The following is a 14,565-nucleotide window of genomic DNA, read 5'->3' as shown; positions in this document are numbered from 1 at the left end:
CTTTTTTCGAAATTCCGTCGTTTTTTTCCATAGAAGAATATTATTTTCTCCGTACAAACAATTCCACTTTTATACATGAAAACTCCCTTAAAACGTTGAAATTTCGAAAAGTTATTTATTTTTTTTACTCATACATTATGTATAATCACCTCCAGAAGTTTGTGTACTATAACCCCAATCGCTGTTTAATAAATTTCACATTATTCAATCAGGAAAACGGACGAATTTGAATTAGAAACGTGTAGATGTGTAATAATTCACAGTGCGTGTGCCCCGATGTTTTTTTTCTGTAATTCCATACTTAATGCCATTAGTGCTAATTTCTACAGTGCTAATTATCAGCAATGGTTACGTCATTGCTAGGTAAGTTAGGTTCATCTGGGTGGGTTCCTAAGCAGGTTTTTGTTTACGTGTGACTTTATATTGAAAATATTACATAACAATTTAATATTTTTACAAGAACTCGGCACAATAAAAATTTCAAAGGGGTTTTTGGTCAAAAGGGCAACAGACCACACGACCTTTTTTACGTAATATTTATTTTGGGAGCTTGGTAATACACTAGTTAATACAAGAGTTATGCAATACTTTCCTTCCCCGAAGTTAAATGTTTTAAATAGATGTCATATCCGGCTTTGCCCGCTCTATTGTCCTATTGAAAAATAATTATTTTGAAAAAAGAACAAACGATAGTAAATATGTTTAGTTAAATATGTTTGTTCAAAATCTTAAATCTCCGAAATTTCTTCACCGATTGCTTTGAAATTTTGACCCAACGTTGCATTCGAATACCCGTGTGTTTTTATAAACGTATATTATACATATAGGTGTCACCTGTGACAGGTAAAAACAAGTTTTTTTGAACAACAGTGCCATCTGTTAGACGTAAATGCAAAACGCGCTATTGTTTCTCTATCTGCACAGACAGACTGCGCCACAGCAACGCGTGGCGGGGTACGACTAATATCTATATATACTCATCCATCTCGTCTTCGTTGGTTGTCGAATGGATATTTCAAACCACAATAGCTCATGGTGTAAATGTGATTTCAAGCTGAAAATCGTTGCATTTACCTAGAAAATCCAGAAGGATTTTTTTTGCAAATTTCGTGAAGCCAGAGTTCGAGAGTTTTATCTGTGTTTATCGTTTATTTGACATTCATTACTTTTCTTCTTCTTCGTGAGACTTTTGTCGTCCAGCTTCGCAACATATTCCAGCTTTCGACATAGTCCAGCTTTCGACATAGTCCAGCTTTCGACATAGTCCAGCTTTCGACATAGTCCAGCTTTCGACAAGGTCCAGCTTTCGACATAGTCTAGCTTTCGACATAGTCCAGCTTTCGACATTGTCCAGCTTTCGACATAGTCCAGCTTTCGACATAGTCCAGCTTTCGACATTGTCCAGATTTAAACAGAGTCCTGCTCTGGACGAGCTTTGAACACAGTTCAGATTTGTACATAGGCCTCTCAATTTTTTTCTTGATTTTGCCATTCTTTGTCAGTATATTATTAGCAGTGAGATTTGTGATCATGTCGTTAGATAAATATGAATATTGACACGATATCAGACAATAACAGCGACGGTATGCCTGAATGCAATATTTGTACGAAGCGAAAGCCAAGTGGTTGTATTAATGGGCGAATTTGTAAAAGTTTGTATATGACGATTTTTACGTTGTCCTCAAAGTGGAAAAATGATAATAATATGAAATAGCAGCTACTCTGCTAGCAATGTGTTATGTTATTTGAAAACCAGATGAATACCCACTTTAGTAATAGATATGAATATTTTTTACATTCTTGCAAATGTTTTAAAAAACAGTTAAATAACATATCTGCATTTTGTCATATCTTCCACGTGGTGTAATATTTTTTTTTTATTGTTGATACATTTTTTTACAATATTTCATATTTCAATTCAGTAATGTTGGCCTCACTGGGTTGTTTACCCGTGCTGAGGCCCCCATTTTATAATTTAAGAATTTATACATTTAAAAAAAAAAGAAAAACAACATTAAAATAAAGATAAATTTAAAATTAAAATAAAGATTTAAAATTAAAATAAAGATTAAAAATTAAAATATAATTATAACACTAAAAGAAAAATATCAAAAGAGAATGTAAATCGGCATTTATAATGATATATGTGTTTGTGCGTGTTGCGTGTTTTATATTTTGTTTTGTGTTGCGTGTATATGTTTTATTCTTTTATGTTATAGAATTTTGGTAATATTGTCTTTTTGTTCTTTAATCCATTTTTTTTATTTTGTGTTTGAATTTATTTTTATTTTCCTCAATTTTTGTTTCAAGTGGAAGACTGTTGAATGCTTTAATAGCGTGGTATTTATGGTGTCTTTGTCCAAAGGTAGTGTTTACCGTCGGAGTTTTTATGTTTTCTTTGTACGCTTGTCTGACCGGTCTATTAGTGATATTTTGTGTTTGTTGGGGTTTGTTTTTTTGGTCGAAAATGTAGTTTAGTAGTGTTTTAACATATAATTGGCGTATATCAAGTACGTCACAGCTTTTAAATATTTGGTCTGTATCGGTTAGTTTATGTTTTTTGAGTATTACCTTTAATATCGTTTTCTGTGCGATTTCTATTTGAGCGATAGCTGCGTTTGTTGCTCCTCCCCAAGCAATTATTCCATATTCTATTATTGATTGGCATAGTGCATAAATCTTATATCATATATTATCATATCTTCCAAGTGTTGACTTTTTATAAACAATTTATTATACATAGACAAGTTTAGCTATTTAACCCTTCAGGCTAATGAAGGGTTAAATAGCTAAACTTGTTATTTAACCCGTCAGGCTAATTTGTTCGCTTTTGTGAACAACTCACATGGTCTCACGGAAATTGTTGTCTTTCTTACTGTTGTAGTTAGAAATATGATCTAAACGGTGTTGGAAAGAAAAACACCACGCTTTATATTCAAATCTAGAAGCTAACCACATAACAATTAAAATATGCACCTTTATGAAACCAAAGGCACCGACCACAATTTGAAAAAAAAAACATTTGAGACTTGTGTTTTTTTAACAAATTATTTTTTATATAAAACGTAAGGTGACAATAACGTTTGTAATACATTTGTCTAATAAAATAACTGTGTTTTTAAATATATTTTCGTTATCAGTAATTTTAGTTATAAAAAAAGTAAAATGAGCCTTTTTTCATGCTTGCATTCAAAATTTTAATATTACTAAAAACATTGTGTTTATTACAAACGTGTTTATTTCTTATAATAAAATATGATAGCGCATTTCATCACGTTTCAAAAACAGTTTTTAGTTTTCGGATACGTTCAGAAATAATCCATTTATTTGGATTGTATTGCAAAGCAGAAATACTCCGACCGTTGGACACAATGTGGCCTGAAAAGTTAAATGTTTTGGGTGTTGTTGAAAAGACGCAAAATGTGTTTTCTATTTATCGTATCCATTGTGTTGTGGATAATAACCAAATATTTTTTTAATCAAATCCTGTGAAAATGGCCGTGATGGAAAATTCCATTGAAAACGTTAATTATGTGTGGTTACGAAAGAATTCTACTACGCGCAGCATTTTTTTAAGCCAAGTTATAATCCATTTTGTTAGCTCTCTCAGTTTGACGTATAATATTATAGTAGCTGTTTATAGAACAGCGTATTCAAAGAAGTGTGAATTTAGCTAAAAGTATATATTTACTCTAACAATAAGCGTGATTGCGTTGTTATGACAGTAGTACAAATTGTAAAATAGCGCGACATCTTCTTTTATAAATTGGTATGCGGCAGTTAATTTTGTCACGAAGTCGAATGTTTGACGCTCAAGATTATACTCATAATACTATCAAAGCATATATTATGTAATCCTTATTGGATAAAATGGGGATTATCCTTTTCGAAAACAGAAATAGATTTTGAATTTTTTTTTTGTACAAAAAATATCAATTTATGTATTTTTATGTATTTAGTATGTATTGTTTAAATACCATAAACACACGGAAATAAAAATGATTATATTTGCGAATATCCGTATTGAGGTAGATGGGTACTAAAAGGGCTACAGAACAGTGTGATAGAATTTTATGGTTCAGGTCGTTAATTTATTCCGCTACAGTATCTCGGTGATTACGAATTCGTATTCGGGTCACGTACAATTCGGTGCAAAAGCATTTTTGTGTCTAGCTACTACACCCAAAGAGTCGAAATCAAATAATGGGCAGCTTATTGTATGGGCTTGGCTTCCTCTTTATTGCAGAAAACTCACACAAAATCAATTAATCATTTCCCAAATAAGGCGATAAGTATTGTGTATTGTGTGCCTATAACAATAAAATATTTGATTTATTGATACGCAGATAATAAGGTAAAATTGTAGATTTTCGCTCACGCATAAAGTATTGAAATAATACTTCGTTTCAACCAAGAAAGAACTTTTACGTAGGGAGAGATGGTTTTTTTTTTCAACGTTAAAAAATTCACGTGTTTTGACCATTTCGACCACCATTCTTTTTCTTAATATTTTCTTTGGGCTGAGTTTGAAGGTTAGGAAATAATTTAAATAACCCAAACTAAGAATTTATAGTAACTTTCAATACATGCAGGAAATTAGAGATATTCATACGTCAAAATGATTTTCAGTTTTGTTTAATCCCGGAATTTATCATAAATCTGGTCAACATTATATAAATAATTTTAAAAAACGTATAGCTGTATTCATGAATTAGATTTTCTTGTTTATTGGGGTAAAATACTGTTCACTCAGTATTTGCATACAGGGGTTATTTCAACATACTGTCGATAAGTTGTCAAAATGACAACAAATCCATGGGATAACGTATATTTTCGATCAGCGAGATTACAGTTTATATGTATAAAGGGTTTTCCAATGAGAGGTGTCATTTTGAATAGCCCGCTATTTCGGTAGATGTTACTTTTGAAGCTTTCATTTGACATTTGACAAGTAGAAACTAAGCCATTAATAAAAATGGAACGATACACGCTTCAACAACGCATTGAAATTATTAAAATTCACTTGAGTGAATCAAATGCAAATAATCTTGAGTGATGAGGCCCATTTCCACCTCGGTGGCTTCGTCAAAAAGCAAAATTGTCGCATCTGGGGCTCGGAAAACCCAAGAGTTATTGTTGAAAAGCCTCTCTATCCTCAACGTGTGACAGTTTGGTGCGGTTTATGGTCCGGCGGAGTAATTGGACCTTACTTTTTCGAAAATGAGGCTGGAGCAACAGTTACGGTGAATGGATTGCGCTATAGAGAGTTGATTAATGATTTTTTATGGGCGGAATTGGATGGTATTGATCTGGACAACGTTTACTTTCAACAAGACGGCGCACAGTGGGCTGAAAATCGCCTTTCATAGACATAGAGACTTGAATTTTCAAGGGTATTTTTTTTGGCTAGAAATGGATTCTGCTGATCATTACTATGCTATAAAATGTCGTACGAAGCAATTACGTGTGCAAATGAAGGAGTCATAATTTTAAAAATGAGGCTATCTCTGGAATCATAAGGTTGGCCGCTCTATCCTTACACACAGATAATACTACTATTTATTTGTATTTTTTTGACATACTTCATATTGTGGCGCAATTTTTATTTTTATTTTTATTTTTTATTTTTTTATTCAGTGTCCCGGCCTTGTGATCTAGGAGGTATTGCTACACATCGGATAAGTTATCATAACCCCTAAGTAAAACATTTGTAAATTCAAAAAGTTCTAAGTCTATGATAGGAAAATGTTTTTTTGAAATTCAGCTAATTGTGCCGGATTGTGATTTTTACTTTTTAAATATAAAATTGAAAAAAATATTTATTTCCGGTTCATTTCTACAATATTTGGTTAATCTTCACATCATCCGGTCCCACTAAAACAGGAACTACAACTCCCGCTAGAGAGATAAGTTACCCAAATGTTCAGTACAGTGAAATTAATCACAATCAGTTAGTTGGCAGTGTGACGTAAATAATATCGCACTATCAAAATAATAGCCAATCACAAAAAAATAAGTTAATACTTACCAAATGCTGATAAAAAAATAATAGTCAAAAAGATGGAAATTTTTGAACGAGTACTTACTTCCCACCCAGCGATAATAATATAAAATCAAGATTTTCTATGGATAGTCGATGAGCTGTCAATTCACCACTCTTTACAGATTCAACTTTAACTAAACGATGTTATTAAGGCGATGCACTACGTCGTGTAATATTTTAAATTGAGCCGCTATCAATAACAACCCTTACGTGGATAGCGATAAGGTTTAAATTCCCGCTTAACACCATCCGCCTGTTTTGATTTATGCAAGAAAAAAACATGGCCAAAAAATGCCTTTTATTTTATTTTGTGGATGTTCAGGTATAATTTTTTTTTCGACCATTTTATAAATAACTTAATTTGCCACATTATACAATAAAATCATAACCGCAAATAGGTTCGTAAGTAGGAGATTTTGAACTTTAAAGTAGTTTTCATAGGCCTTTACATTATATTTTTCTGGGCTTATAAAAAAACTTATCTAAAAAATACTCGATTATTTCAAAGGCCAAGATGTATTCTACTCGCAGTATTTAATTAAAGCATCTGAAACATATCTAGGCGACCAAATTTTCAAACCAAAAACACATGATTTGGCATAATTCGTATGGCATCGCCTTAACCTTGAATGGGTATTATAACTTTAACACTTGACTTTTAACTGTGACTTGAGTCCATCATTAAACATGGAGTATTTAAAATCGCCATTGAATAAGAAAATAATACTAATAAATCTAAACGATACATGAAATAGAACAAGACACAGAAAAACAAGCATCGGCAAAATCGAATCCAGGATCTCTTTATCTCACTGGGACAGTGCTTGAACCAACACGGCCATTGGGATCCGATTATTTTACGTCGTTTTTGTCGAATTCAAATTCAGAATTAAGAGAAAGCTACAAGCCAAAAATGTGTATATTCTTGGTATACCTTATATTGTAGGTAATAGGCATTAAAATCGCTTGACAAACGGAGTCTAGAAACGTACGATTTCAAGCACAAAACTGTTTTTTTTTAAATTTATTTTGTAAATAATGTTTAATCAAGTGAAACTGTCACAGATAATCTTAGCTATAATACTGTATTTTTTTAAATTTATTTCCTTTACGCGTTCATAAATTTCTACTAAAAAAATGTTTTTTTAGTAGTTTACATTTATATTTTTTACTGAGTAATTTATTTATTTATTTGTATTCTACTCAAGCGAAACGATAGGAAAACCTTCAATTTATCTAAAGCATATTTATAATGTACACTAATTCGTTATAAAGATTAATCAAAATAGTGATTTAGCATTAAGCTTCGCCTTAACAATATTAAATTTAACAATTTTTCCCATATTTTGGCTGCTATCTTTTTGAATTTAATGAACTTACTTGTAACCCAGATAGCGTCTCGGAAATAACATTTCAATTTGTATTCTTCACTAATAGACTTTTTCTAAAAGTCTAAATGAATTAATGAACCTAGTTTTTGTGGGTACCACAGACATAGGAATTAATAGACGAGAAGATAATGGCGAGGGGTAAAATCAACTGTTGAAGAACGAAGGGGGTTAAGCTGACTGTGATTCGTCAATAAATCAATCTGACAGTAAATAGGCATCTCGCATTATAATATCACCATTTAGTTCTTAAAAGTAAAATCTTCTTTTGAATGAATAGACATTTTTACATGGGAGCGCAAATTACTCGCCACGTTATGAACTTTTACAAGTTTTCATATCACAAGTCAACATTTTGCCGTATTATTTCGTAAAATGAACCGATGATGCCTCGACCATAGTTTGCACAAGAATGATGACGTCACGTTTTCAAATTTCACTTGAGGCCATACGCGAGCCCAGCCGGCTCCAATGGAACCGGTATGGGGAGTGGGGATAATACGCTTTTAATCACTTAGGGCAGGTCTACTAATATTCATATGTCTATGGTGGGTACCCATTTCTTGTGTGTTGAACTCATACACACCCCTACCAGTACCTACTTGTGAACGGTTATTTCAGAGCGCCTGTGGCTTTCGCAACTACAAAGTCAAATTACAAACTAACAGGAAATTCTCCAAGTGAGAAAATTATTTAATTTTTATTGAAATAACTTTTGAAGGTTATATCCATCAATGTAACATATCATTGAAGAAGAAAACATGAAACAGAACAAGACACAGTGGTCGAGTTGGTTGAGGTGTTGTCCTGGATTCGATTCCCAGTTGAGACCGTTACCTTTTTTCTGTGTCTTGTTCTGTTTCATGTTTCATTTAGATTTATCAGTATTATGGGTATAACCATCAAAAGTTATTCCAATAAAATTTAATTTAAAAATGTATGTGGAGTTTTCAAAAAATTTACTGTATTTGTATTTTTAGCACATACTTATTTTACAGCCACAAAGGTTGTGCAAAAATTGTGGTCACTATCAACCGGAGTCCAAAAGCGAAATTGCAATAACAATTATTATTATTATGGAAGTAAGTAAATTAGTTTCAACGTCCCATTTCCTATTGTAATTGGATTATCTATCTGTACAATCAGTAAAAATCTGTAGTTAGCAGCTAAATGAGCGCGTGTAACTCAGTGTAGATTTTATTAATTATTACTGTTCATAACGCATGGCAGAAAAATATTGATTATTTACGATAATTGCCGCAAACGGAAGTCAGTTAAATGCAATAAAATCATTTTTCATGTTCGATACAAACTGTATCATGGAAACATTATTATAAAGTCAACTTGCTGAATCTATCATACGTTATCTTCGACATTCAATAATTTGTAAATGCGAAAATAATTATAGATAGGTACCACAGACATAGGAATTAATAGACGAGAAGATAATGGCGAGGGGTAAAATCAACTGTTGAAGAACGAAGGGAGTGAAGCTGACTGTGATTCGTCAATAAATCAATCTGACAGTAAATAGGCATCTCGCATTATAATATCACCATTTACTTCTTAAAAGTAAAATCTGCTTTTGAATGAATAGACATTTTTACATGGGAGCGCAAACTACTCGCCACGTTATGAACAAATTTGCGAAGTCCAAATTCGGCAAAAAAATTCGGTTCTATTTTCAGAGTCGAATATTTCGTTTAAGTATTTAGTTAAGACACTTTTATAAATGTTCATAATTTACTTCCCAGCAACCAACCAGCTTTGTGTTTCGCGTCCAGACGTTTCTCGATGTGATAGTAACAACTGATTCATATTATACGATGTGAATATGCTTAAAATAAAGTAAAATAATGCTTATATATAGAATGTAATACGACAATTGGGTTTATTCTCTTTTTCACATCTATTTTTACAAGTTTTCATAGTACAAGTCAACATTTTGCCGTGTTATTTCGTAAAATGAACCGATGATGCCTCGACCATAGTTCGCACAAGAATGATGACGTCACGTTTTCAAATTTCACTTGAGGCCATACGCGAGCACAGCCGGCTCCAATGGAACCGGTATGGGGAGTGGGGATAATACGCTTTTAATCACTAAGGGCAGGTCTACTAATATTCATATGTCTATGATAGGTACTCATTTTAAGTGTTTTCACTGTTCTTATAATATCGGATTGGTTATTTTTTCTTTTGTTTTTGTTTACATTGTAGTAGGTATGTATAATTGTGTACATACCTAGGTAATACTAGAAATTATTGGACTAACTACCATATGTATTCCTCTCTGCCCATAATACAAATAGAGGGAAATAAATTTACCGAGTCAGTGCATGTCTTCAATTTATCACTAAACACATACAAAATGTTGTTACTGAAGCCGTTCAGTCATGACGTATAATAAATATGTATACATTAGTACTCGTTTGTAAAAAGGGCAGTAGTAAATTAATAAATAACTAGCTGTACCCCGCCACGCGTTGCTGTGACCTAATCTGTCTGTGCAGATAGACAATAGCGCGTATTGCTTTTACGCCCAATATATGGCGCTATTGTTTGTCCAGCAGTCCAGCCGAAGTAGCAGTTAAAAAAATCATGTTTTACTTGTCACAGGTGACATCTATATAACATGTATATAAAAAAACATGCGCGTATTCGAATGCAACGTTATGTCAAAATTTCAAAGCAATCGATGAAGAACTTTGTGAGATTTAGGATTTTAAACAAACGAACAGTTACATTTTTATTCATAAAAGATTAAAGATTAATAATGGAACTTAATTGGTTTGTCGTGCTTTAATTTCATAATGTAATTATCATATTTTAAATATATCTGCACGACTGTTTTTGTAATAGTTTAACGTAATGTAAGGTTTAATTTTAATAATGTGTATGTATTATTAATTTCGTACTTTTAGGGTACATACCTACCACAGATCAACGAATACCTAAATAAGGAGAGAAAGACAGAATAATAATATTATGAAAAATTTTATCATAAGTTTGTGAACATCTGTGTAGGGTGTAAGTAGGTACATTTTTCTACGCCGTTATAAATAAGAAGATAAATCGAGAAGCTTTAAATTAATTACAATTAGGCCAATCATTTTGTTATCACAGTTACATGAGGCAATTTAATATAATATATCCAGCTGCATGTTATATAGCGGCCATGAAATAAAAACCCTTATAAATTAGCTTGGATACAAATAAATAATGCAAACATGATATGCAGGAATTTAAACTAATTAAATAAATACGTAGTTGTGTGAAAATAGATTTTAAACGGCATTTATTATTCAAAGTGTAAATAATTCAACCTACTAACTACGGCTAACAAAATATTAAGAGAAAAAATGATCTGAAATCAATAAAACTACATTGAAGAACACAGTAAGGGGGTTATATAAATTACTAAACCTGATTGTGTACGACAGACACTTATATAAAACGTGGAAGTGTCTATAAACAATAGTAAATTAATATTATTGCCTAAAACGAGACCTTGTACTTCCATCATTAACCGCGAAAATGATTGATTTCCTGAGACGAATGAAGAATTTAATTAGCGTAATGTATATTTACCTGGACGAATCAGCATTTTGCGCTTGCCTCTGTGACGGTACAATAGAATATTCAATTGGAAGATCACTTCTAACCTCCTGTACGTCATTCGTACATTGGGATGACCCGTTATTTGATAGAAGGGCACAAATAATAAGCAAAATTACTGCAGCATAAATTAAACATGTTCTTTTCCTGATGCGAATATCTGTTGTCATTGTTATGCATATACTAAAAATTATTACAATAATATCACAGTGTCACATAAAAAATCACTCCATAGCTAAGCTGAGATTCGAACAAAATTATCGATATTTGACAGCCATGTCCGTGTTGTGACTAGTAACTACCACCACAACAAACGTATTATAACTACCAACATAACAAGTGAAAATTTAATACCAGTAAACAAAATCAGAAAAAAGTAGCGAGAATTAAATCATAGACAGAGTGTTAATTAGTGAATAAATTTTTTTTTTTTTTTTTCAAAATAAAAATGTTTTTGTACTTTTCTCAATTTATCTTCTATAATTTGTATTTAGATAAAAATATAAATGTTCGTTTCTCAAAATCTTAAGTCTCCGAAAGTTCTGATTTTTTGTTACAACGTTGCACTCGAACACGCGTGTGTTTTTAACTTCTGGCCCCGTAGTAAGCGTTCAAAAATGGTTTGAAAAGGAGACATGTAATTACATATGTTAGAGGGAGCGCGCTTATATTAAAAAACGATAAAAATAAGCTAAAACATTTAATAAAACACAACTCCTTTGAAATAAAGCAAAAATCTTTCGACAAATGCTTTAGTTGCATTTAATAGTTTTAATAATTTTTTCATGCCACTTAAAGAGTTAACTAGAAACTTTTATCGGTAGAAATTGGGCATGCGAGGGCTAAATAAAAATCACATATCGCTAATCTCCGAAACCTCCCAACAGATTTCAACGTAATTTTGCGAATGTTTATGGTTGGTTCCAGCTTGAAATATACTCGTAGGATTATAAAATTAAATATAGGAGTTTTGGACCCGATAAGTGGCACCGTTTTCGAGAACTAAAAAAAATTTTTTCAACTTCTTTTTATTTTTCATCCAAAAATACATAAAACCACAAATTTTAACTTCCCTTACTAGAAGGCGGTGTGTGACAGGACAATGTATTATAAAATGCATTCCAAATGGTTGAGTAAAATTCTAACTGGTTTCTAATCTCTAAATAGTATAAAACAAACTCGCTATCCGAGTCTCTCTGTTTGTGCGCAGATTTTAATAAGGTTTTCACTATCACTTAGAGAATTTCTTCTGGAAATTTTCTACATATTTATGGAATGCAGAGAAGACCCCAAGCAAGCTAGCCTTAGTATATAAAATATTTGTCTAAGTATGTTTGTGCACACAAAACTGGTAGTTTGTTATTATTGTTATTGGTTTACTACTGTGTATGGTGGAAGAAGTCGGAGGCGCCCGAGAAAGACTTTTGCAATAGCGAAGCATTGTGTGGGATCCAATAGTATACCTATATTATATAGATATCACCTGTGACAGGTAAAAAAAAGGCATTTTTTTTAAAACAGCGCCATCTGTTGTACATAAAAGCAACACATCCTATTGTGTCTATCTGTACAGACTGACCCACAGCATTGTTTATGGTATGGGGTGAAACCGCCTTCCTTTGTGTGATTTTTCAATAAGTGAATCTGACAGTAAACAGGCAACTCGCATTGTAATTTAACTATTCATTCTTCGAAAATAAAATCTGCTAACGAATTACTAGTCCTTTTTACAATGGCACGCAAACTGATGGCTGTGTAAAAAACTTCACAAATCCCAAATCAGGTAACAAAAGTTCGTGCTTGTTTACAAAATTTAATATTTTGTTACACTATTTAGTTAACACTTTTATAAAAGAGTTATAATTTACCCACCTCTCTCATTTTTAGCGTCGCTACACCAGGCAGTTCGTTAAAAAACGAACATTCAACAAAAAGATCCTGCGCAGAAAAGTTCCACAATGGACTGCGCTGCAAATCTTTGCGTTATTTACTTTACTGCGCAGGGTAAGGTTATTTCAATGTGAGCTCTCCGGCGGTCAATGTATGACTGATGTCGTAGTTTATTCAGAGCATTCTCGAACCCTCCTGGTGCCAAAAATATGGTCCCACGGTTTGCCTTCAGCTCATAGAAGTGATACCCAGATTTCATGTTAGGGATAGTCTATCAATTTGGTTGTCTATGGAGCCGACACAGGATTGTCCATACTAAAATATATTGGCAACATTGTTGGTAGTGTGCAGGCAGCTAGCTACAGGGTAAATTATTTGGAAGTATTCATATCAAATAATACAACATATTTTATGGAACACTTTTATTACAACCCGCAAGTATCATCGTACAATATTATACATAAAAAAATTCAATCTACAAATATTAGACATGCTCATAGACACTACATGAACCGCATCACGTAATATATAACCGTTTACTACTTTCGCTAAAATGCATAACAATCATTTATTATTTAACTATATTTCTGGATGGTTGTACTATAAAATGTAGAGAAGGTTAGGTCCTGGTCAACACGTCGAGTTGCTTCACTTGTAGATCAGTCTTGTTTTCATGAAACGTTTCAATTAAATCAGATATCACACGATATTTAGTACAATTTTACAATCACAATAATCAATATTTGCACAAAAATGTAAAAGCGATCATCACTAAACATATTTTATGTTTCAGCAGCAATTTTTTTTTTGTAACAATTGAAAATTTCCAACGTTCACTACAATAATACACAGTACATCATATTTATTTATGAATTAATTCATTTTACATCCTTGATAATAGAATACACTAGGTCAAGTGACTGCCGCAAATTGAACTGTGATAATTTAGTATTGTAGTTCTCGGCAAAACCATGCAAGGAATCGTGGTTATATGTGACTGGTTCAATCCCAGTTCCGCTAATTCTTCCGGGCCGTAGCCTGCGGAAGTGAAGATTGCCATGACGGCAAACCTCCAACAGGGAACCAGAAGTATCTAGTTATAAGTTACCATATGCCATTCATTAAAAGAATTTCTAAAGGAAAGATTCAAGTATTAGTAAATTATTATGCAATCAGAGAAATTCTGGGTAAATCTTCAGTCGGCTATCTCGAACACTTTTTTACTTTACAAGAGTCCCAATTGCTCCCAACTGTCTGGAGCAAGTGAGACTATGGCGTCTTCAATTGGGGTATGAAGGTAGTGGGGAGAGGAAGGAGATGGGGGAGAGGAGGGTTGGAAAGTACTATCTATCACCAGGGCGATACTGAAAGCATCTAAATCTCCGGAACGTGCCGCTAATATAATAATGAATAAATTGTGAAATGAGGCCAACTAATCAAATAAAACTTACTTACGCGCACCTGGATTCGTAGCCAAGGATAGTAACAGCTCAACTAAGTTCAATTTTTAGTAATCGAAAACCCCATACAAATCATCAGTCTATTATGACGACTACAACAATATAATTTACTTTCCCCCCAACTGCAACGAGACCTAATGATCATCAAGGAACTGAGAGTAAGTAT

The 14,565-nt window shown here is 32.7% G+C and overlaps 1 protein-coding gene across 1 annotated transcript in view; it reads right to left on the bottom strand.

Moving 5' to 3' along the window:
* The window catches only part of LOC149415464 (galactosylgalactosylxylosylprotein 3-beta-glucuronosyltransferase I-like), a 41,748-nt gene extending 30,417 nt beyond the window's left edge, over positions 1-11,331 (bottom strand). Inside the window, exon 1 of the mRNA XM_089642654.1 lies at positions 11,023-11,331. Within this exon, the coding sequence (XP_089498780.1) occupies positions 11,023-11,219 (197 nt within the window). The 5' untranslated portion in view covers positions 11,220-11,331. The remainder of the gene's footprint in view (positions 1-11,022) is intronic.
* Positions 11,332-14,565: the final 3,234 nt, after the last annotated feature.

Source organism: Hesperophylax consimilis, chromosome 18 (genome assembly GCF_061612785.1).
Source record: "Hesperophylax consimilis isolate HC1 chromosome 18, BYU_Hcon_1.0, whole genome shotgun sequence".
Classification (NCBI taxonomy): domain Eukaryota; kingdom Metazoa; phylum Arthropoda; class Insecta; order Trichoptera; family Limnephilidae; genus Hesperophylax; species Hesperophylax consimilis.
Note: the sequence above shows the minus strand (reverse complement) of the source record. Positions and strands in the feature narration are given on the sequence as shown.